Here is a 24,776-nt window from a genome sequence, read left to right as displayed (position 1 = left end):
TTGTGCGGGCAGGAATGTGTTCTGTGATCAGGTGAGAGGGAGTGAAAGTGGCTGAGGTTGCAGGCTGTGTCACTGGTGGAGAGAGCACTGTGTGTCACCAGACAGACCCCATCCCATCGAAGCTCTACCTCTTACCAGCTATTTGGTTCTGGACAAGTGAGCTTTGGGGGCCTTCAGTTCCCTCCTCTGTAAGATGAGGCTGCTAGTACCTGCCTCATGGGGTTGTTGGTGACTATGAAATTAGGTGATAAATAGAAATCTGGCCTCTTAGTAAGTGTTCAGCACATGGGGGCTATGATTAATAAGAACATTCATCACAAGGAGAATCTAGGAGATAACTAGAAAGCATACATGAGGACTTGGGAAGTACTTTAGTTGATAACTGGGCAACTCTAACGTGTTGAGTATCTTTTGCGGGTATAGGAGAGGTTTGGACTGGAGCAGAGTGGGGAGTCTGGCTCCTCAAGAGGGAGGACCCCCAGGTCAGCTCAAGCAAGGGGATAAGATTCAGTCGAGGAAGAAAGCACTTGCGGCCAGTGTCTGGTTTAAACGTTTCCACCTTTACTTTCTCCAAGACGCACCCCGGAAGGGCAGTCAGAAGGATGGCCTAGATGCCCCGAGCCAGCGTTGGGCTTGACCTGGCCAAACTCTGAGAGAAAGATCCTGGACCAAAAGTGTAGTGTGAAAAGGAAATGGCTGCTCAATCGCCATCTTTCTTTCTGTAGACAGAACAAACCCTCAATAAACACGTTACCTTTGGTTTTTTAAAGTGGCAGTCCCATTGGAAGCAAAGGACTTATAAGACAAGGTCCCCGATAGGAACAAAAGAATCACCCCCACCAACGCTCTTGCCAGAAATGAGCTGAAATTCTTGGAGAAGTCTCGGAGCCAAAATTCTCAGGAAGAAGTCCCAGAAGACTGCCCATCAAATGAAAAAATGTAGGGAAAATGTAATGTGTAAAATGATGAGCTGGAGAACCATCCAACAAGCCTGCACCGAGCTATGTCTTAATGAGGCGAACTCCAAAGACGCTTTTCCTTTAATCTGGCATTTGAAACGAAATGCTGCTAAGACGCCCCCAACTCACCCACCCCACCCTCATGCGTTGCCATGACTACTCAAGTTCTTAGACCATGAAAGAACAACCTCAGCATTTTCCTCTGCAACAAAAGAAAATTATTCCAGGTTTCTAGGCAGAGAACTCCAAGGAATGGGACCTGTTACTGGATAGCAGGTTCTTCAGAATTGCTAGGGATGAAATCTGAGCCTATGGGGACCAGAGCTTTCTGAAAAGCCAGTGGAAGGAAACTGAGGGTGACAGGGCCCCCACTCTCGCCCCAGCTCACACAGCCTGTGCTCTGCCGCCATGGCTGGCTTCCTCCCTTCAGCTGGACCTCATTTGCTCCTGCAATGAAGCAAGTTAAAACACATCCCCTGTCCATATGGGAAAGGGCAGGGGGTGGGAGAGGAGCAGGTCCCAGCTCAGTAGGTCCCAGGGCAGCAGCAAAAGGTGACTTTGCCTGCTCTCTAGCTTGGTGTGTCTTGAGACAACCAAGGGAGGCCAACCTGTGGCATGGCTAGGAAGCCCCTCCAAGGCCCCCTTGAAAGCCTGAGGTCCTGCTAATGAGGGCCAATCTAAGCTTTCTCCCAAATCCAGAAAGCAAAGCTGAGGAAGCAACAGTTGGACAGGCAACCTGCTCCCTCACACTCCCTCCCCGGCCTGAGCTTCAAGTGGAAACCCAGACACTGCTCTCGACATCTCCCTTTCCTTCATCCTCCATGTCCAGTCCTTCAACGCCTTTTGAGACTACTTCCTCAACATTTCTCAAATCAATCCACCTCTTTCTCCATCACTATTGTCTTGGTTCAGGCCTCACCATCTCTAGTCTGAAGTGTTCCTCCAGACCACGTCCACACTAGTGCGAGAGTGGTCGTTTCAGAACACAAATCTGAGCAGGTCACCTCTTGCCGAAAACCCTTCGGTGGCTCCCATCGCCTTTAGGATAAATCTTCACATTCCTTAGAAAGACATGCAAGGCCTTTCATGATGGATGCCCCCATCCCTACTCACACTACTCCAGACATAAAGAAAGCATTTCCCCGGCCGGGCGCGGTGGCTCAAGCCTGTAATCCCAGCACTTTGGGAGGCCGAGATGGGCGGATCACGAGGTCAGGAGATCAAGACCATCCTGGCTAACACGGTGAAACCCCGTCTCTACTAAAAACTACGAAAAACTAGCCGGGCGAGGTGGTGGGCACCTGTAGTCCCAGCTACTCGGGAGGCTGAGGCAGGAGAATGGCGTGAACCCAGGAGGCAGAGCTTGCAGTGAGCTGAGATCTGGCCACTGCACCCCAGCCTGGGCGACAGAGTGAGACTCTGTCTCAAAAAAAAAAGAAAGCATTTCCCCAACTTATACATTCTTGCATACCTCTGGGCCTTCACAAATGGTTCTCCTCTTCCTAGAAAGGCCTTCTGTGACCCAGCATGCTGGATATCTTCTGCTTACCACGCCAGATCCGCTCTCCAGCCTGCTCTGTGCCCCAAAGTCTGCCCTGTATAGATCACATCAATCAACTCCAGTGCCCTCTGGCTCCTGGTTGGGTTTGGCCAATGGGGACCAACAGCAAGAGTTTGAAAGACAGGAAAGAATGAGGTCAAGGCAATTGATTCCCTCCTTGTAAGGTTGCATCGGGCCGGCTGATCCCTAGAGGGAAGATCACTCCTATCAAGGTGACCTGAACGACAGACTCTCCCTCTTTCCAGGGTACAGGCTGCCCCTCTCCCATGTCTTCTGGCCTAGGGGTGGAAAGAGCTCTGCTGCCCATGACCCTGAGTTTCTGTACTATCTTGTGTTGTTCTCCCACATTCTGCCCAAACCTTTGCAAATAACCTCTTTGTGGTTATTATAAACCCTCCCCAAATCACGCTAACTTAAGGGGGCCTGTTCCCTTTTAGGACCCTGACTAATGCACTCATCCTTTGTCTTTGCCGAATCATAGCCATTCCTTGGGACTACACTCAGGCACCCCCTCCTCCAGGAAGGCTTCCCTATTCTCCCCAGGCTGGTTCAGCTGCCCTTCCCCTTGGGCTCCCAGAGCTTCTGTATGCTCCTGTGGCAGCTCTTCCCACACTATTGCAAAAGCCAGTCATTTGTACTAAATCTAAGTCTGCAGAGGGTGACTGAAGTTGAGTGTCTTTCGTGGGTCTGAGGGGAAGGTTTGGAATGGGGTAGAGTGGGGAGTCTGGCTTCTGCTGAGGGATGCCCCCCCAAGTCACCTCCAGCAAGGGTATAGGGTTTAGTTGAGGAAGAAAGCACCTGAGATCAGTGTGGGGTGGGGACCTTGTGTCAGTGCTCATCCCTGCACCCCAGAATCTGGCACAAAGCAGGTCTTCAGAAAACATTTGCTGAGTGAAGGAAAGAAGAAATCATAGCTCAGAGTGAGACCCTGCCCGAGACCCACGGGGGAAAAGTGCAGCATCCCTTTGTGGTTGTCAGTTGTAGGAGCTGGTGTTCATCAAACCAGGGCCCAGGGGGTCAGTCAGATCACAGACCAAAGGGCGGGAGGATAGGCTGTTATTTAAAGAAGACCCCCAAGCCCAGGACCCGAAAACCATGTCAGTGTGCATGGGGAGAGAGCAAGGGAGATGTGCTGATCTGTGTTTCAACAGCTGTGCTTCCTGAGAAAAAGGAGTGAACAGCCTCCCTCAGCCTGCGGGGACACAGTGGAAGGGTTCCTCCTTGAGCTGACAGCCCTGCGAACCTAGGCATCAACCCCAGGGAAACTCACATTAGGTTGCTGAAATCAATTATTAAAAGCCCAGGGGTAGCCGGGTGCGGTGGCTCATGCCTGTAACCTCAGCACTTTGGGAGGCCGAGGCGGGTGGATCACGAGGTCAGTAGAGCGAGACCACCCCGGCTAACATGGTGAAACCCCATCTCTACTAAGTACACAAAAAATTAGCTGGGCGTGGTGGCGCGCGTCTGTAGTCCCAGCTACTCGGGAAGCTGAGGCAGGTGAATGGCGTGAACCTGGGAGGCAGAGCTTGCAGTGAGCCGAGATGGTGCCACTGCACTCCAGCCTGGGCGACAGAGGGAGACTCTGTCTCAAAAATAAATAAATAAATAAATAAAAAGCCCAGGGGCTGTTCCAAAGGACCCAGCAGTACTCTCCCCAAAACATTACCAAATCATTCATTCATTCTTTCAGCAAAATTTATTGGGGATCTGCTCTTTGCAAAATTCTTCCCTTTTATTTATTCTGTTAAAATTCTATCCAAAAGGGAAAAGTCATTTTTTTCCTTCCAGTCAGTGTCCCCAGTGAACCCTGCAAGAAGCCTAGCAGGGGCCGGGCGCAGTGGCTCACGCCTATAATCCCAGCACTTTGGGAGGCCGAAGAGTGTGGATCACCTGAGGTCAGGAGTTCAAGACCAGGCTGGCCAACATGGCGAAACCCCATCTCTACTAAAAATACAAAAAATTAGCCAGGTGTGGTGACGCGTGCCTATTAATTCCAGCTACTTAGGAGGCTGAGGCAGGAGAATCACTTGAACCTGGAAGGCGGAGGTTGCAGTGAGCTGAGATTGCACCACTGTACTCCAGCCTGGGCAACAGAGCAAGACTCACCTCAAAAAAAAAAAAAGAAGAAGAAAGAAGAAGACGAAGAAGAAAGAAGAAGAAGACGAAGAAGAAAGAAGAAGAAGAAGAAGAAGAAAGAAGAAGAAGAAGAAGAAGAAGAAGAAGGAAGAAGAAGAAGAAGAAGAAGAAGAAGAAGGAAGAAGAAGAAGAAGAAGAAGAAGAAGAAGAAGAAGAAGAAGAAGAAGAAGAAGAAGAAGAAGAAGAAGAAGAAGAAGAAGAAGAAGAAGAAGAAGAAGAAGAAGAAGAAGAAGAAGAAGAAGAAGAAGAAGAAGAAGAAGAAGAAGAAGAAGAAGAAGAAGAAGAAGAAGAAGAAGAAGAAGAAGAAGAAGAAGAAGAAGAAGAAGAAGAAGAAGAAGAAGAAGAAGAAGAAGAAGAAGGCGGCTAACGGGGCAGAGGGTGGGCTTCCAGGTAGAAAGGCCCTGCAGCACCTGGGCAAATCATGGAAGAGGGGGCAGACATGGTGGGTGGAAGGCAGAATAGTGAACTGGTATAGCAAGAGGGCTCTAGAGCTCTCGCTCCCCGATTTTCTAGATATCTGGCCTTAGGCAAGTTACCTCATGTTTCTGTTACTCGGCTTCCTCCGGTGCAGAATGGTGGGCATAATAGGACCTAGCTCAAAGAGTTACTGTGAAAATTAGATAAAATCAAATATCCTCCATGAGGTCACCTAGAGCACTGGGTCCCAACCCTATCAGACCCAGTGCTCCCATTTTTACATCAAATATTTTGTAAGACCACCTTGACTATTCTGAAATGAAATTTATAGATGATATAACCCATCTATGCACATATTTTTTAGAAAATCAATATACCACCCTAACTATAAGATAATGAACAAAAAGGAAAATAACTTAGAATAAACGAATATGCACTGCAATCTAGAAATGCTTGGGCATAACTACACTAGAAGAGATAATGTAGTCAAATGATTGCACCTATTTGTAATAAATAAGCTTGAATGTAAGAGAGGTAAAATAATATTCACTGGAACATTATGGGTACTTCTTTATATTTGGTGTTCTGAAACAAGACTAAATAAGAATTATACAGTCATACAGATATGTAGAATCACTACTCATCTACAAATGCAGATGAATAGAGGTGGGTTGTTTTGGCAACTCAAATACTATGAACATATTATTGTTGTTATTGTGGTTTTCTAAAATGGTAAATAACTCCTGGCAAAGATAAAATACAGTGTTCTTTCCATTTATATGATGGTAGCATTCATTAAAAATTCAGTGCATATTAAAATTGTACAAAGGGGACGGGCCCGGTGGCTCACACCTATAATCCCAGCACTTTGGGAGGCCCAGGAGGGTGGATCACTTACGGTCAGGAGTTCAAGACCAGCCTGGCCAACATGGTGAAACCCCGTCTCTACTAAAAATACAAAAAATTAGTCGGGGGTAGTGGTGGGCACCTGTAATCCCAGCTACTTGGGAGGCTGAGGCATGAGAATGGCTTGAACCCAGCAGGTGGAGGCTGAGGTGAGCAGAGAACATGCCACTGCACTCCAGCCTGGGCGACAGTGAGTCTCCGTCTCTAAATAAATAAATAAATAAATAAATAAATAAATAAATAAATAAAATTGTACAGAAGTCCTTTGTGTTTATATGCAAATTAGAATTAGGTTCTAGGCTCAAACCAATATAAAGAGGTTTTCTACCTACATGAACATCTGGTGGAGCTTTCAAATGTCAGGAGACGTGCAGGAGAAATCTTCATTGTACAAGACTGCCCTGCCTATGGCAGGAAGTCTGCTCCCCTCTACCTCCACCTCAGTAGTGCCCCCAACCAATGTAACAACCACCACACATTTCTAAAGTGCCTCTAGGGGGCAGTACTATCCCCATTGAAGACAAGTGGGCCAGAGTTTATGGGATTATCCAATAGGAAGCCTACCGAGGAATGCAGGATGACAGGCATACAATCTCCAGAAATGCAGAGCAGACAGTCAGCGTTAGGGAACTCTATCAGCACTTCACACTCAGACCCTGCTGTTTTGCTGTGTTCTGCTATGTTTTTGTTTGGTGGGGGCCATAGAGCAAGGCCATTCCCCAATGGACAGGGGATGAGATCTCTCCTGAAGACAGTGAAGAAGAAATCAGCACCAAAACAGACAGAGCTTTTGCACAGACTTCCAAGTTTAAAAAAAAAAAAAAAAAAAGTCTCTCCAAACTGATACACCCTTGTATTTTTCTTCCCTGGATGATTGTTGGGAGCTCTTTGAAAAGAATATCATCAGCATTCTTTGCAAATAACCCTCAGTTTGCTCACCTCTTGCTCTGCCGTGAACATCACAGAGTATTTCACAATGCTGTAACATTTTGCCTCTCAACTGAACGTATCTAAAGAAAAGTCATTGTCTTTTGTGGATACAAAACCGCACTTCTAGCAAGACCGGTCAAGGCATTGGGGTGAGGTAGTAAGCTAGTGTTTGCCCACCCCATTCCTTCTCTATGCAGCCTTAAGGCTTATTTACCACTAAAAAGAGCAATCATTTCTAATCATCCCGGGAAGAGACAGATCCTCATACAGAACTCTGTGATTCAGATGGTGGCATCAGACACAAGGGGAACTCTCGTCTTCTTCTCAACTCCATTCTTTATTTAGTGGGTCCATCTGAACTTTCAAGAGCACAGCTGTCCCAGCTTCTGCCCCAAGGCCGGGGCTGGTGCCATGGCACTGACCACGCAGAGGCAGCCCCCACACTGGTGAGGGCAGGCCCTGAGCCCTCACGATCAAGCCGTATCTTGTAAACAAGATTTTATGGGCTCATGTTACTCTCTCTGTTTATTTCTGTTTTTCCCCCAACCTGTGGTAAAGGCTGGTCTGAGGAATCCAGCCTGGTCTCAGCTGGCCTGTGTGTGTTGAAGGGTGGGGATGATGAGTGAGAAATCTCAAGGAGAAATTCTAGTCAACCCTCTCCACACAGAGACGCTCCCTTCATTGCTAAGCTTGCAGGAATTGGCTTTAATTCATTAGAAAATGTGGCGACTTTTCCGCCACAGGATCTGGTGGAGCCAGGGAGGCCCTAGTTTTAGATGAACCAGGCAAAACACCAGGAAGGGGTCTCAAGCCCATGGGCTAAGCCCCCAGGCAGGTTATTAGAATTTGAGAATAGCATGAAGGCTGACTTTGTAGCAAGGAGCTGTGATGTTGGTGCCCAATTTGTAGGCTGTAGGGAGCACATTTTTTATCTATTTGCCAGGAGACCAAGTGGGTCCACCAATAGTTGATGGTAAGTGTACATTTGGGAGAGAGTGGCTCCATCCACAGATAGAATAGATCCAGCAAAGTTGGGAACCAAGCAGGCTGGACACATGTCACCTACTGTATTAGTCCGTTTTCACATTAATGATAAAGACATACCTGAGACTGGGTAATGTATAAAGAAAAAGAGACTCACAGTTCCACATAGCTGGGGAGGCCTCACAATCATAGCGGAAGGTGAAAGGCACATCTTACATCGTGGCAGGCAAGACAGAATGAGGGCCAAATGTAAGAGGAAACCCCTTATAAAAGCATCAGATCTCATGAGACTGATTCACTACCATGAGACCAGTATGGGGGAAACCTCCCCAGTGATTCAATTATCTCCCGCTGGGTCCCTCCCCCAACACATGGGAATTATGGGGGCCACAATTCTTTTTTTTTTTTTTTTTTTTTTTTTTTTTGAGACGGAGTCTCGCTCTGTTGCCCAGGCTGGAGTGCGGTGGCCGGATCTCAGCTCACTGCAAGCTCCACCTCCCGGGTTCACGCCATTCTCCTGCCTCAGCCTCCCGAGTAGCTGGGACTACAGGCGCCCGCCACCTCGCCCGGCTAGTTTTTTGTATTTTTTAGTAGAGACGGGGTTTCACCGTGTTAGCCAGGATGGTCTCGATCTCCTGACCTCGTGATCCGCCTGTCTTGGCCTCCCAAGGGAGCCACAATTCAAGATAAGATTTGGGTGGAGACACAGTCAAACTATATCACCTACATAAGTTTTTGAGGACAGAGAAGGAGCCAAGAGAAAAAGAGAACAAATATGCAAATAAAATAGAAATAAAAACTAAAGGTGTTTTCTGAAGATTTATTTCTCATTATCTCCCACTCTCCTCAGGAGTCAAAGTCAGCATGGTCCCAGGGATCCTCTAGAGGTAGGGGAAGCTGCATCAGGACGGGGACTAAAACAGCTCCATCTTAAAGACAAACTGACATCATCTCCGAAAGCCCTGAGGAACGTGCTCTTACACAGACCTGAGTGTTGGGGCTGTTCACTTTAGCAAGCACAGCAGCAGCCTAAACATCGCCGATACCTCCACCATCTGGCCTTCTGCTCCACAGAGCTGCCGCCCCAACTTGGGGCACGCTTTGGGAGAGAACCAGCGGGAAAAACCTCTCAGCAGTAAATGTGGATCTCACAAAGCCTGCGCACACAAGCAATGGTTCTCAGCCCTGCGTGCACATTAGAATCACCCGCAGAGTTTTTCAACACACCCATGCCTGGGCCCCACCACCAGAGGTTCTGATTTAATTGGTCTGGAGTAGGACCCAGGCATGGATATGTTTTCAAAGCTCCCCAGGTGATTCTAACGTACAGCCAGAGCCCAGAACCACCACGTTATACAATAGGAGAGGCCCTCGGGCTCTCACTCAGATCCCAGTTACTCTTAATTTATATATACTTCGAACAATCCTGTTGTCTGGTTTTCTAGCTGTTATAAGATTAAAAGCAGTACTTTTAGAAGGGGAGAGAAAGGCTGCTAATGAAAAGACACTAAAAGCAGCAAGACATAACACATGGAAGTCTGATCACAGGGTAAAGATAGAAAACCTATAAAAAGCAAGCACAGCATCCAACCTCTCCCCACTCCAGCATATCTTATTTACAGTCAAGGCCTGAGGGCTCACTTGATGGGGAGAAGGGAGCATGATGGTTGCAGTGTAAAGGGCAAGTGATAAATATTGACTGTCCATGATGTGAAAGGCATATGTAGACAGTCGCTACAAACATTAGCTCATTTAATTCTCATTACAGTCCTATACGTATTATTATCCCATTTTATAGGTGAAGAAACCAAGACTCAGGGAGGATCATTGGTTTGCTCAAAGTTGCACCAGCAGTGAGCTGCAAAGCTAGGATTTGAATGTCAAATGTCAATCCATTTGACTCAAAAGCTCACATCTGTTAGAAAGTGCCACATCTGCCTGCTAAGCTAATATTTCTAATGATGACCCAAAGTGTAGAGCTGCGTTCCCTTCAGTGTCCAGCTGTTCAAGATGTTCACTTTAGGAATAGTTACACACACACACACACACACACACACAAATATGTGCTTTTTAACAGTGATGAAAGAATTGAGTACCCATACAGGAAATAAATAAATAAATAATACACGTTATTTCCCAGCTCACACCATTCATCAAAATGAATACCAGATGGATAAAGATGGAAATGAAATCGTAAAGGTACTAGAAGAAAATATGAGTGAATATTTTATAATCTTAGGATGGGGAAGGACTTTCTAAACATGTCAACAAAAGCAGAGACCATAGAGGAAAAGATTAATAGATTTGACTACAAAAAAAATTAAAAACTTCTGTACATCAAAACCCACCATAAATTGAAAAAATATTCAGCCTCACTAACATTCAAAGAAAGGCAAATTAAAACGGCAATAAGAGACCTTTTTTTGCTGATCAGATTGGCAATGATTAAAAAGAATTATTATACTGAGAGTTGGCATGGGTAGGGGAATCTGCACTCACACATGGTTGGAGGGGGTGTAAACTGGTATAAAGGCATTTTGGCAATATGTATGAAAAAAGCCTAAGGAGGCACATATCTTTGACCCAGAAATTCCATGTATAAAAATGGAAAGGACAGGATTGATTCACTATACACACAAATGCATGTGTGCCAGGATTTTATTCACCGATGCACTGTTTGGAATATTGAAAAACCAGAAGCAACCTGAAAGTTTAACAAAAACGAATTAGTCAAATAAATTATGCAACACATAAAAAGCAATACTATATAGCTATCAAAAATGGTGCTGTATAGACAGACCAATGGAACAGACTAGAAAGCACAGAAACAGACCCAAGTAAATACGAGAATCTGGTCTATAAAAAATATCAAATCAGTGAGACAAAGATAGATTTTTAAATAAAGCGCATTTGGCTAACTGGAAAAAGATAGAAGCTGGATCAATATTTCTCACAGCATGCCAGGATAAATTTCAACTGGATCAGAGAAATAAATGCGGAAAATAAAACCATAAAATTGCCAGAATAATAATAGAACTCTTTTATAATCTTGGAGCAGTGAAGACTTTTCTAACTGATTCAAAAATCAAGAAGTCATGAAATAAAAGACTGAAAAATACATCTACATAAAAATCTTAAAACTCCTGCATGGATAAACCCCATAAGCAAAGTAGAAAAATAAATGGCTAACTGAAAAAAAAATTACAACTCATTTCGCAGAAGGTCAATCACTCTAATACATATTTGTTTCTACAAATCAAAACCAATATCCCAACAAAAAGGTACCCATTTTCAGAAAAAAACACAAATAGTTTTTAAGCGTATGAAAGAATGTTCAATCTTATCTATAATAACAGGAGAGCAAATTATATAGGAGTTGCAATGATATACCCCCTTTTCACCTATCAGATTTGCACATATCCAAAATATACTCACTTGCTAATGTTGTAGGGAAAGAGATACCCTCATTCTTTGCTGGTAGGAGTGCAACATGGTACATCCTTATGAAGGGCAATTTGATATTTTCTATTGATGTTACTGATAATCTATTTTCCCCTTGATTCATCAGTCCTACTCTCAGAATTTTTCCTGCAAATATATTTGCACATGGACAGAAATGACATATGTACATATTATAGAATTATGTATAACAGCAGAATATCAGGAATATTTCGAATGTCCAATTATATGGGCTGGTTAGATATTATGATCCATCCATACCATGAAATACCAGGAAACTCTCTATATACTGATATGGAAGTCTCCACTATACGCCATTTTTTGGGTTGTATTTTTGTTTTTTTTTTTTAAGGAAGGTGCCAGAGGGGAGGGATGAACAGGTGGACACGGGAGATTTTTAGGGCAGTGAAAATACTTTGTATGATTCTATAGTGGTGGATATATGTCATGATACATTTGTCCAAACTCACAGAATAAACAACACCAAGAGTGAACCCTAATGTAAAATATGGTCTTTGGTGATAATGATGCCAATGTATGTTTGTCAGCTGTAACAAATGTGTTAATTGTATGTTAATCCCCCAGCAGTCGATACATTTGTTACAATTGATACATTTAACAAATGCAATACATTTGTTACAAAAATTGATACATTTGTTACAATCAGTACATTTAACAAGTGTATTACAATTGATACATTTATTATTATTTATTATCATTTGTTAATACATTTAACAAATGTATTACATTTGTTACAGAAGTTGATATATTTGTTAAAGTTAATATATTTAACAAATGTATTATAATTGATACATTATTATTATTTATTATATATTTATTATTGTTACAATGGATACTTTTAACAAATGCATCAATTGTAACAAATGTATCAACTGGTGGGGGACATTGATAGTGAAGGAGGCTATGCACGTGTGCAGACAGGATATATATGGGAAATCTCTGAATCCTGCTCTCAATTTTGCTGTGAACCTAAAACTGCTAAAAAGTAATAGTCTCTACAAAAAACAAAAACAAAAAAGTAAGGTGCCCAATAGTGTATACAGTGTGTTATCTTCTGTGTAAGAAAGGATGGGGAATATATATCTGCATTTGCTTGTAACTAGGAGAAGCAGTGACCTATGGGAAGGGAAGGCAGAGAACCAAGTGAATGGGGACGTGTGGGAACAAGAATTCTCAACATATGCTTTTTAATGTTTTGATTTTTGAACTGTGTAAAAGCATTATCTATTTTTAAAATAAAATTAATACGTAATGGTACAGATTAATTTGTGTTGACATAGAAAGATTTTCAAAATCGATTTAGTGCATAAAGTAGGTCACAATTATATATAGAATAATCCCAATTTTAAAAAATATATCATACTTACACGGTCCTACTCATCTATATTGGGAAATAGGAAAGAATAGAAAGATATAGTCTAAAATACTAATAGTGGCTACCTTTAGTTAGTGGGATTTAGGGTTATTTCGTTTTAATTGTTTTTCTTTTTATCTGTATTTTCTAATGTTTATAAAAATCATGATTTATTTATTTATTTATTTATTGAGACGGAGTCATGCACTGTTGCCCAGGCTGGAGTGCAGTGGCGTGATCTCGGCTCACTGCAAGCTCCGCCTCCCGGGTATCTGGGACTACAGGCGCCCGCCACCACGCCCGGCTAATTTTTTGTACTTTTAGTAGAGACGGGATTTCATTGTGTTAGCCAGGATGGTCCCGATCTCCTGACCTCGCGATCCGCCCCCCTCGGCCTCCCAAAGTGCTGGGACTACACCGGGCCCGGCCATGTTTTATTTTTGTAATTATGAAAATAAAGACTGAAAACTTACCTCAAACAAGTCCCAAGGAAAAATGAATAATCTAGGAAAGATATTTGCAACATGACAAAAAATTTCATATCTTTACTATTTAAAGAACTCTTGCAAAAAATAAGAAAAAGAAGAACGGTCCAGGAAAAACTCAAATAAATAACAGGATGAATGTTAAACACTTATACAATGTATTATTAGAAAGCAGTAAAATGATAATATTGAACACTAATGACAAGGATAGTCATTATCTATTAAGAAAAAGCAGGCTTGGCCAGGCGCGGTGGCTCACGCCTGTAATCCCAGCACGTTGGGAGGCTGAGGCGGGTGGATCACAAGGTCAGGAGATAGAGACCATCCTGGCTAACATGGTGAAACCCCGTCTCTACTAAAAATACAAAAAATTAGCCGGGCGCGGAGGCGGGCGCCTGTAGTCCCAGCTACTCGGGAGGCTGAGGCAGGAGAATGGCGTCGGCCCAGGAGGAGGAGCTTGCAGTGAGCCGAGATCGCGCCACTGCACTCCAGCCTGGGCGACAGAGCGAGACTCCGTCTCAAAAAAAAAAAAAAAAAAAAAAAAAAAGAAAAAGAAAAAGCAGGCTAGAAAATAGTATTGTTTTAATAAAAATGTATCTATACCAGACTTATAGACTTTATTCAATGTATCTATTTATGTATAGATATAAACATATGCACAGAATTAAATCTGTGAGGCTAGGCACTGAAAGGTATACAGATATGATTTCTGAATGGTAACTTTTCAGGTGTTTAATTGTTTTCTTGCCTTAACTTACATTTTTCAGCAATAAAATGATTACTTGTATAAGAGAAAATATTTATAATATTTCCCTGTGAAAAATTTTGCCACAAATAAGTTCCCCACATTTTATTTAATAATGAAAAACTGAAAACAAACTAAATCTATAACAATAGGCATTAAAGGTGACAAGGGATCCATGGGCAACTTCAATCACAAATAATTACCTTACAGGAAAATATTAATTAGAGTGAAAGACTCAAGGTATGTGAAGAAATATATGTTATGCATATACAAAGCCAAAGTATACATGTAGTATACACAAAATGACTCCATTAAAAAAATAAAATTGTATGTACTTAGAAAAATTGGAGGAGGACACCCACCAATGTATTTGTTTTCTGTAGTTGCTCCTGGGTGGTGGAATTACAGGTGTTTTTCTGTTTTGGTTTTTTTATTTTTGATGGTCAAGATTTTCTCAATTTTCTACAATAAATAGTATCTTCTAAAAATTAGGAGAAAAAGCACTAAGTTATTTTGTAATGCTTTAAAAACAAAGATGATTCAATAAACAAATTATGAACTACATAAGAATTGACCCCTCCAGAAAGACCCATATGAGTTAGGGATTTTGGCTAATTGAGGTGGGCTATCTCCATCTACTGATGACAAGGAGAAGTCAAGCGCGGCCTTGGTCTTCAGGGAGGATGCTTATCCCCCCTTCCTCCTTCCCTTGAGTCTCTCTTGACCATAGGGTGTTGGCCACCACACTGGGTAAAACAAAACTGCCCACCAGCGTATGAAGGCTGGATGCTGCAACAAGGCAGTGCTCCCCAAGAATCACTGGTCCAGTCACTCACCTTCCAGCAGGTAAGCTAACAGGCCTGTTGAGCCAGAAGGTAGTTGGAGGGCAGCATCATCGATGAAGAGGCCAGGGCACGAAGGTTCTCTGCAAGACTTGTTCCTGGCCCAGACCCTCTCTCCACTGCTTCTGCTATAGCCTCCTTGGCCATCTTAGTCTTATCGCTGAGTTTGTTAAAAGAAAGGAGCTGCCAGGCATGGTGGCTCATGCCTCTAATCCCAGCACTTTTGGAGGCTGAGATGGGCAGATCACCTGAGGTCAGGAGTTCAAGACCAGCCTGACCAACATGGTGAAACCTCGTCTCTGCTAAAAATACAAAAATTAGCCGGGCATGGTGGCTCATGCCTGTAATCCCAGCTACTTGGGAGGCTGAGGCAGGAGAATCACTTGAACCCAGGAGGTGGAGGTTGCAGTAAGCCGAGATGGAGCTATTGCGCTCCAGTCTGGGCGACAAGAGTGAAACTCCATCTCAAAAAATTAAATAAGATAAAATAGAATAAAATAAAGGAGCAGTTACAAGGTGGGTGTCTCTCAGGCAGCCCCCTCAAAAGTACCAGGGCAAAGAGGTGAGCTCTGAGGCCCAGGCAGCCCCCAGGCCCTTTATGTCTCCGGAGAGTTTATTGCAACAGCCTCCTAAGTGGCTTCTTGCCCTCAGTCCCCACCCTGCCCAACCTCTCTTCCAGGCCCCTGCCTCCCATCTTGAAATACAGCTAACAATTTTATTCCTGGGATCAAAACAGTTTGTGTAAAATCAGTGCTTCTCAATCTTTACCACTGAAGCACACCAACAGTAGACAAAAGATGTTATGTTCCCCCAGGGTACTGCAGAGCCTGAAGCTCCTGCCAGCACACCCAAACTCTCTTTGAAGTCTCCTGTTTTCTCTTAAAAATTCATGAGAATTTTGCATTCTACTCCATGATATATCTGAATTTCTTTTAATATGAAGATGTTTAAAATTATTCACTTCAAGGAAAATTGATGTCCCTGAAAGAAATACTGTGTTTATCTGGAGGCTTCAAGTATCCTCCTTGGAGAATTATCTACAGGATAAAATCCAAACTCCTGACAAGCAAGGCTCTTTAAAATTTGGCCTTCACAAACCATTCTGCTTTTCTCCTCCTCCACCTCGGCACACACTCCAGCGTCTGGGCCACCTGGACTCTTGTCATTTCCTGATATGCCAGCTTCTTCCTAGTCCCTGTGTGTGTTTTTGCTTCCTTTGGGACCACACTCCCTGCCTGTTGACAACCCACTATTCCTAAAGGCCTCAAGGGGGATCAAACACCACCTCCCACAGGAAACCTCTGATCGCCCAAGACAGATATGATGTGAGAGATGCCGTGAAAATAGCCTGTGTTTTGGAATCAGAAGGCTGGTGTTCATCCTGACTCCAGCTCTTGACAGTGGAAACATTATCTAACTTCTCTTAAATTTCATTTGTAAAATGGGGAATAATTATGCTTCCCTCAAAGGGCTGTTCCGGGGATTAAATAAGATTCAAGCAATTGTGCAGTGCCCAGCACATACTCCCTTCCACCCCTCCAAATTCCCATAACACTTTATTGATACCACTGATGTCAAGAGCACACATTGACGTAGTCATTCTTTTTACGACAGCTTATTCCCTGAAATAGATCAGTGGTTCCCAATGTCCCAAAAAGCTTCTTGTATTACCCCCATGGTCCCACAGCTTGAAAGATTTTGGTTATTAAATCAAACATATTTATGAAATAATAGCCTGCTTTTCTCAGTTCGTGATCCTAGTAAGCTCTCTGAACATGGAGAACTCTGCCAGCCTTTCCTCTCATACCTAACTCTAGGGACTTGGAGTTGGGAGCCACCCACCAAGACCGTAAACGCCTGGAATCTACAGCCCTGTCTCCACGCTTCCCACAGCACCTTACTCAGTGCCTTGGGCTTAAAACACACCTAGTAACTGCTTGTGGCATAAACAAGAAGTTTCACACACATGACAGGGGGAGAAGCCCTCTCCAAATGAGCTGGGTGGTGTGCAGAAAGGGGTCATTGTTATGGGAGGCAGAGCTGGAGGCGAGCCCTTCTCCCTCCATCCACCTGGAGCAGCACCCCCAATTACACCAGCTGGCCTCCAACTTCTGTGTGTGAGCCGATTAAAAAGCACCCTCTCTTCAGTGTCTGGAAACTCCTGCAAGGAAAGTTTGCTGCCCAAAGTTGGCTTTTGACTAGAGTCTTAATAAGAGGCCTCAGCAGGCTGTGGTTAGAGAGACAATGTCACTTAGAGGAGCAGCTTGAAGCAGCAGTTAGGAGAAGAATTATTTTAATGAATACATTTCCTTTCAATTGTATGGGAATATCAAGATCCCATTAGAATGGGGAAGCAATTAGAACTAATAAAGATGAATGCACAGTGCTCTGTGCGTGCGGAATAACAAGCAGCCCACAAAGGGGCTCCGGAGAGGCCGCTCTAATCCAAGCGGACCGGCGGCCAGCAGAGGGGAAACGGCTCTGTTCAGCCGCTCAAAGACCCCGCATCCTGCACATTCTGATCACGGCCTGCAAATGGCGTGAGGTGGGCCTCGGAGGTGGGGGTTGGGGCCCCCGCCCTTGCCTGGCCTCTTGGGGATTGAGATGGGCTGTTGGCAGCCCCTTGGCAACAGCCATTCAGACCAGGGCCCTGGCTCCTGGCCAGGCTCTCGCCCGCCCCTTGCACTGGGCCTCATTGTGTCCAGGTGGCAAATGCCTTCTCGCCAACTCTCCTTCAAGGTTTAGAGAGGGGGTGGGACAGTGGAAGAGGGAGAAGGGGAAGAATGAGTAGGGGGCCTTCTGCCCCCTGCCATTCCCCCTCCCCCGCAGGCCAGGGTCTGCTCCTCCTCTGGGTTTGGTGTTATATTACAGACACTGGTGAGTCACTGGCAGCCAAACACAGAAGTACTGTTGCTTACACAATTACTCTTCAAACAGTAACAAACAATTTTCATTACCCAAGTCAGATCGAATCATCTGCCTGGCCATCCTGCCTCAATCCCAGCCCCACAGAGGGACCCAAAGCCTCACACTCTGCCCATTCTGCTCTGACAAAACCAGCCTTCAATTTGTCCCAGCCTAGGGATAGGGACAAAGCTCTTCCTCTGATCCCTGCTTGAAGCCGGATCAGCTGCACGGCTATCAAGACTGTCAGGAGAAATAGGGAAGACACAAGCACCTATGCAGCCTGGGGACCATCAGATCTGGGGTGACATGTTACTCAGCACCTATGTGAAGAAGGCATTCAAGAGTTTGGAGGACTCTATTGCCAAGTTTAGAAGGAATCCAACAAGATAACCCTGGCTCCGTACCAAAGTATTCATTGGCCTCAAACAGAGTGTCAGTACTTGACATTTCTTTATTTAATCTTTTTTGGCCAGACAGTTTTTTCAACGAGGAATGTGTAAGCTATTCCGAAATGTCTGTATAAGAGGCCAGTCACCCTCATTACTGGGATTTTTCCACCACGTCTCTTTTAGAAAAGGGTCTGTAATATTTTATATTTATTTCTTAACGGTGGAGCATTTTAAACGCTTATTTACATTTATAATCTTGATTGAACTTCAAAATAACTCTGTGAGGATGGGCAAAACAAGGGTTGTCAGGGCCTAAAGATGAGGAAAAGGTGGCTCAGAGAGGTTCAGCAGCCTGTGCAAGGTCACAGAATGGGCGAGTACTGACGTGCTTCAGCCCTTTGTACCAGGACACCTCCTCCGCATCTCCACAGCGTGCTGGCATTCCAGGACAGCTCAGCCGCAAATCTACTTTTCCAGTGGAACATCCTCCTCCCTTCCACGTATGAAACTGTACGAAGCACTGTGAGCTTTTGAAGACTCTAGTCTAGGCTAAGAAGGATCCTCTCTCAAGAAGATTCCAACCCAATAGTCACTGAAGTATATGTTTCATCATCTCCCAAACCAAAGACATATACCTTTTGTCCCTTTTAAAAGCTTAGGTAAGGAATGTGTTAAAAGTCTGCCTGTTGCCGGGCACGGTGGCTCACGCCCGGTAATCCCAGCACTTTGGGAGGCCGAGGAGGGCGGATCACGAGGTCAGGAGATCGAGACCATCCTGGCTAACACAGTGAAATCCCGTCTCTACTAAAAAACACACAAAAAACTAGCCTGGTGAGGTGGCGGGCGCCTGTAGTCCCAGCTACTCGGGAGGCTGAGGCAGGAGAATGAGGTGAACCCTGGAGATGGAGCTTGCAGTGAGCTGCGATGGCGCCACTACACTCCAGCCTGGACGACAGAGCGAGACTGCATTTCAGAAAAAAGAAAAAAAAAAAAAGTCTGCCGGTCCAGTTACATGGTGGACATAATGAAATGAGAAAAATGATTGTTTGCATCCCTTCCACTATAACATGGTAACATCTAGGGACTGGCAAGTGGTAAAGCAAAGTCCATTCACCTTTCTTACTCCTCACCACCTCCCATACCTAAAGGGCTGTTCATTTTTTAAAATCCTTTTTATTTCTATAAATTTTGAGGTATGATTCATACACTATGAAATGCATACCTGCCTGGGTGTGGTAGCTCATGCCTCTAATCCCAGCACTTTAGGAGGCTGAGGCAGGTGGATCACTTGAGGTCAGGAGTTTGAGACCAGCCTGGCCAACATGGTGAAACCCCATGTCTACTAAAAATACAAAAATTAACCAGGTGTGGTGGCACATACCTGTAATCCCAGCTACTCTGGAGGCTGAGGCAAGAGAATCACTTGAACCTGGAAGGTGGAGGTTGCAATGGCAGGGACTGCAGTGAGCTGAGATTGTGCCACTGCACTACTCCAGCCTGGATAACAGAGTGAGATCCTGTTTCAAAAAAAGAAAAGAAATGCATAGCTATTAAGTGTACAGTCTGACAAGTTTTGACAAATGTATACCTACATCCAAATCAAGACACAGAACATTGCCATCACCTCCGAAAGTTCCTGGATACCCCTTTCCAGTCAACACCACCCCAAGCCTCCACTGTCCTAATTTCTATCACCGTAGATTAGTTTATCCTGCCTTGAACATCAAATGGATGGAATCATATTATATGTATAATCTTTTGTATCTTTCTTCTGTCACTCAACATATCTGCCGGACTCATTCACATGGTGTCAGTAATTTGTTCCTTCTTATGAGCAGTATTGTCATTCATTCAGTTCTTAAAATCCAGCCCTATTACCACAGATTTGTCCCTCAAAATTCTTTTCATTTAATGTATCTTCTGCATGCTCCTTTCCATGCATATATCTCCTGCATATCTTCCTGGCAATCCTTGTAGTGAGGAAAATATGCAAGTGGACTATTTTATCTCTAGCCCTGTCCTTTTAGGTATGGGTGGCTCGCTCTACCTTCAGGAAAAACAGATAACCAGGCAGTCTTGCTTCAGAGTTTACAAATCTGGGTTTTCATTTCTTGTCTAGCACTTAACAGATGGGTGGTTTGGGGCAGGTGATTTAACCTCTCTGTGACTGTTTTCCCATTTGTAAATGTGGATAATAATACCTTCTTAATAGGGATTTGTGAGGACTAAATTATATTGTACATAAAATGTTTGGCACAATGAAAACTAATAACAGCCTTGAGCTGGGCTATAATAAACATCTTCTCCTGCTTCATTCACATACTTTCAGTTTTTGTAAGTCATATGATACAAATGGGTATATATTTTCAAAAGTTTTTAAAAGGAAGATTTCATATTTAGATTTAGAAAAGTCTGTCAGATATTTACTTAAAATAAGTAACTGTTATTTCCCAGGGAAAAAAAGTAAAGCATTCTGTCATTTATTCATTGCCAATTATATATCGAGTATTGACTATGAGAAGCTCTTCAAAAGAGTTAAAGACATAGCCCTAGCTTTTAGGATGTTTGGTTTGGGAAGAGTAATAAGATAAGCACAACACATTATAGTACAAAGTATAGTAAATGATAATAATAATTAACATCCACAAATGTAGTGGTTAAGAGCACGGTCTCTGGAGTCATACTATATGGGCTCACGTCCCAGCTGTGTGATGTTGGGCAAGTTACTTAACCTCCTTGTGTGTAACCTCACCTGGAAAATGGGGCTAATAATACCACTTACCTAGCAGGGCTACAGTATCGGAAAAAAGTGGCCCAGAGTGTTTGAGCATCCTGTGCAAGGTCACAGAATGGGTGAGTACTGACCTGGTTCTGTGCTTTGTCCCAGGACACCTCCTCCGCATCTCCACAGAGTGCTAGGCATTCCAGGACAGTTCATCTTGCAATTCTAATATTGTATATTGCATATAAAAATATGCAATAATTAACAGCTAACATTTATTGAATATCAATATGTACCAAGCACTGTGTTAAATGCTTATGTGCATTACTTCACATAATCTCCACAATGCTGTTACTACTATTATACTCATTTTACTGATAAGGCAACAGAAGGGCAGAAGTTTAGGTAACTTGCCCAAGATTATACAGCTAGTAAGTAGCAAACTGTGCCACAGAAAAGACACAATCATCTATAAAATGGGGATGATGGTATTAGTACCTACATTAGTGAGAATCCGATGAATTAATATTTGAAAAATGCTTAGAATGGAGCTTGGCACCTAATAGGCCTGTATACGTGGTTGTTAACAAATTGCTAAGGTGATTCAGAGATGACAATAAATTAACTTCTATGCATGGTGACTAACGAAGGTTTGGGAAGGTGATGTTTAAACTGGGCCCTGAATGGTGGACAGGATTTGGAGAAATGGAGGTAACAAAGAAGGCATTTCAGACAGGGAAAGGAGGGAGGGAGGGAGGGAGGGAGGAAGGAAGGGAGGAAGGAAGAAAGGAAGGGAGGGAGGGAGGGAGGGAGGGAGGAAGGGAGGCAGGAAGGGAAGGAGGGAGGGAGGAAGGTAGAAGGGGAGGAAGGAAAGAAGAAGGGAAGTAAAGAAGGAAGGAAGGAGCAAGAAGCGGAAGAAAGCTCAGAGTCTGTAAAAAGAGAAAAAGAAGAAATACATGGCAGTAGTCAAATTTGACTTGGGCAAAAACAAAAAGCAAAACAAAAACAAACAAACAAACAAAACCAAAAAACTTCCCCTTTCTTCCAACCAGTCCCTATTTCTGCTGTACTTCCTCAGTATATCTTATCATTTTCCTCTGATCCCCATGGAATCTGCTGTCCTTACTCCCTTACCATAATGACCCATTGAATAATATTTATTGAGTTCCTCTCTGTGTCAGGCACTGCTCTAGGCACTGAAGATACACCCCAGTGAATAGGCCAGGTCCCAATTCCTAGTTTGCACTATAATAATCCTCCAAACTGGATTCTAGCTTTTAGCCGGCCGAACTCCAATCCATCTTCCACAATACCACCAGAACATGAAGACACAGATCTGGTCTGGACACTCACTTGCTTAAATCCCGCTGCAGTATTTTCTCTTTATGTCCAGAATAAATTTCAATCTCCCTAGCATCCCTTACTAATTGTCTCGCACAGTCTTACCTCCCAGCCTTCACCGTGCACTCTGCACTAGAGCCACGGTAAAGCACTGAAAATCCGAGATACACACACTTACAAATAGGCACTTGCAGAAAGAACGTGAGTGGCACTCCATCCCTATTTCATCCCTTGTACACTGAAACTTCCCCAGTCTGCATGCCTTGGATGGGAGAGTCCTGGTTACATTTCCCCGCCCCCGAGTTTTCGAGCCTAAAATCCTGCACAGGGTGCACCCACGTCCCACCCTCCAGGGCACTTCCACTTATAGCAGCCCGGGCACACGCCCCCACCCAGAAGGGGCCGGAAAAGGAGGGGCTTCGCGCGGCGCTAGGGTCGCCATCCTGGCTGAGGTGGCCGGAAGCGGCCCCTCGCGCGGGCGCGGACTGAGGCTGCGCGCCGCAGGTCCCGGCTGCTGGCGGCGTTGCGGCAGCAGGTTTGACTCCCGTGCGGTGCGGCCCAGCAGCTACAAAGTTCCTTCTGCCGTTGCTCCTCGTACTCCCGCCGCCCCAGCCGCTGTCCAGCCTCTCCCCCGGGGCTTGCACGGCGGCTTCCACACCCCTCGGCCCGTGCACGCGCTGTGCACCTGCCTGCCCGAAAACATGTTGCAGACACCAGAGAGCAGGGGGCTCCCGGTCCCGCAGGCCGAGGGGGAGAAGGATGGCGGCCATGATGGTGAGACCCGGGCCCGGACCGCCTCGCAGGAGCGCCCCAAGGAGGAGCTTGGCGCCGGGAGGGAGGAGGGGGCTGCGGAGCCCGCCCTCACCCGGAAAGGCGCGAGGGCCTTGGCAGCCAAAGCCTTGGCAAGGCGCAGGGCCTGCCGCCGTCTGAATCGGACGGTGGCGGAGTTGGTGCAGTTCCTCCTGGTGAAAGACAAGAAGAAGAGTCCCATCACACGCTCGGAGATGGTGAAATACGTTATTGGAGACTTGAAGGCTCTGTTCCCGGACATCATCGCAAGGGCCGCAGAGCATCTGCGGTATGTCTTTGGTTTTGAGCTGAAACAGTTTGACCGCAAGCACCACACTTACATCCTGATCAACAAACTAAAACCTCTTGAGGAGGAAGAGGAGGAGGAGGATCTGGGAGGAGATGGCCCCAGGTTGGGTCTGTTAATGATGATCCTGGGCCTTATCTATATGAGAGGTAATAGGGCCAGGGAAGCCCAAGTCTGGGAGATGCTGCATCGGTTGGGGATGCAACCCTCAAAGTATCATTTCCTCTTTGGGTATCCGAAGAGGCTTATTATGGAAGATTTTGTGCAGCAGCGATACCTCAGTTACAGGCGGGTGCCTCACACCAGTCCACCGGAATATGAATTCTCTTGGGGTCCCCGAAGCAACCTGGAAATCAGCAAGATGAAAGTCCTGGGGTTCGTGGCCAAGCTGCATAAGAAGGAACCCCAGCACTGGCCAGTGCAGTACCGTGAGGCCCTAGCAGACGAGGCCGACAGGGCCAGAGCCAAGGCCAGAGCTGAAGCCAGTATGAGGGCCAGGGCCAGTGCTAGGGCCGGCATCCACCTCTGGTGAGGGTTGGTGAAAAGTTGGCCAGTGGGGTCCCCGTGGGGATGAGCTACTGTCCTGAGTCATAAGTAGTATAGGTGGGGCGAGGGTCTTATTTCTGTAGAAATAGTGTGACTTTAAGGATTTAGATTTTGTATCTTATGTTTTGTTACATTTAATAATACTGTTAAAATGCTGTTTGTAAATGAGATTGTTCTACTTTTTCCTGTAGGATTTTGTTGTAGAGTTTTGCTGGTTTTGTAAAATGGCTTGAAGAACTTTGTATTTATACTGTGATTTTGAACAGATTATGGAGCATTGGAAGGAAGGCTGTACTTTAATGGTTTGAAGGAACTCAGCAGTATGATGATCTGGTTCCAGGAGAAAAAATAGCTGATTGGTGTCTAGCCTCCCAATACTTTTGTCTGTTGTATATAAAAGAAGAAAGACTGGCATGTACCTCCATTTGCTTAGCTATTTGAGTATCTATAGAAAAATTAAAATGTAATGAATTAGTATACCCTGGTACATTTAATAAATTAAACATTTGTGGAGTATCTTGTTTTTTGTGATGCACTGTGTGGGCACTTGGGGTTAGAATACTAAACAAGATAAAGGTCCTGCTTTTTTTCAGAGTTGGAGAGTAAGTAAATAAACGAGAAATTAACAGTGCAGTAAGTTGAAGACTACAAAGGGATATTTAACCCAGCTGGGGTGATTGAGTGAGGTTTGTTGTAATCTCAGCACTTTGGGAGGCTGAGGCGGGCTGATCACCTGAGGTCAAGAGTTCAAGACCAGCCTGGCCACCCTGGTCAGTAGTAGAAACCTTGTTTCTACTAAAATTACAAAAATTAGCCAGGCGTGGTGGTGCACGCTTGTAATCCCAGCTACTTGGGAGGCCAAGGCACGAGAATCCCTTGAATCTAGGAGGTGGAGGTTGCAGTGAGCCGAGATCACGACACAGCACTCCAGCCTGGGCGATATAGAGCAAGACCCTTTCTCAGAAAAAAATAAAAA

General features: G+C 44.7%; 1 protein-coding gene and 1 long non-coding RNA gene across 2 annotated transcripts; one reads left to right on the top strand and one right to left on the bottom strand.

The window, feature by feature from the left end:
* Nucleotides 1-10,107: 10,107 nt before the first annotated feature.
* Nucleotides 10,108-21,175, bottom strand: LOC139361933 (uncharacterized). The gene is made up of 5 exons (XR_011619949.1): nucleotides 20,961-21,175; nucleotides 19,477-19,612; nucleotides 14,320-14,438; nucleotides 11,329-11,481; nucleotides 10,108-10,597 (listed from the first exon to the last, which is right to left on the bottom strand). It is a non-coding gene; the product is annotated as an uncharacterized lncRNA (long non-coding RNA).
* Nucleotides 21,176-22,615: 1,440 nt separating this feature from the next.
* On the top strand, nucleotides 22,616-24,313 carry LOC105480136 (MAGE family member F1). The gene has a single exon (XM_011738644.2). It carries the CDS (start codon nucleotides 22,860-22,862, stop codon nucleotides 23,784-23,786), a length of 927 nt encoding a protein of 308 aa, XP_011736946.1. The 5' UTR covers nucleotides 22,616-22,859; the 3' UTR covers nucleotides 23,787-24,313.
* Nucleotides 24,314-24,776: the final 463 nt, after the last annotated feature.

The sequence above is a fragment of the Macaca nemestrina genome, chromosome 2 (assembly GCF_043159975.1).
Source record: "Macaca nemestrina isolate mMacNem1 chromosome 2, mMacNem.hap1, whole genome shotgun sequence".
NCBI lineage: Eukaryota > Metazoa > Chordata > Mammalia > Primates > Cercopithecidae > Macaca > Macaca nemestrina.
The sequence above is the reverse complement of the archived record's forward strand: the minus strand, read 5'-3'. Positions and strand labels throughout refer to the sequence as shown.

What these genes read in the sequence shown, in the direction of transcription:
- LOC105480136 (XM_011738644.2), top strand. Translation starts at nt 22,860, where the DNA reads ATGTTGCAGACACCAGAGAGCAGGGGGCTCCCGGTCCCGCAGGCCGAG.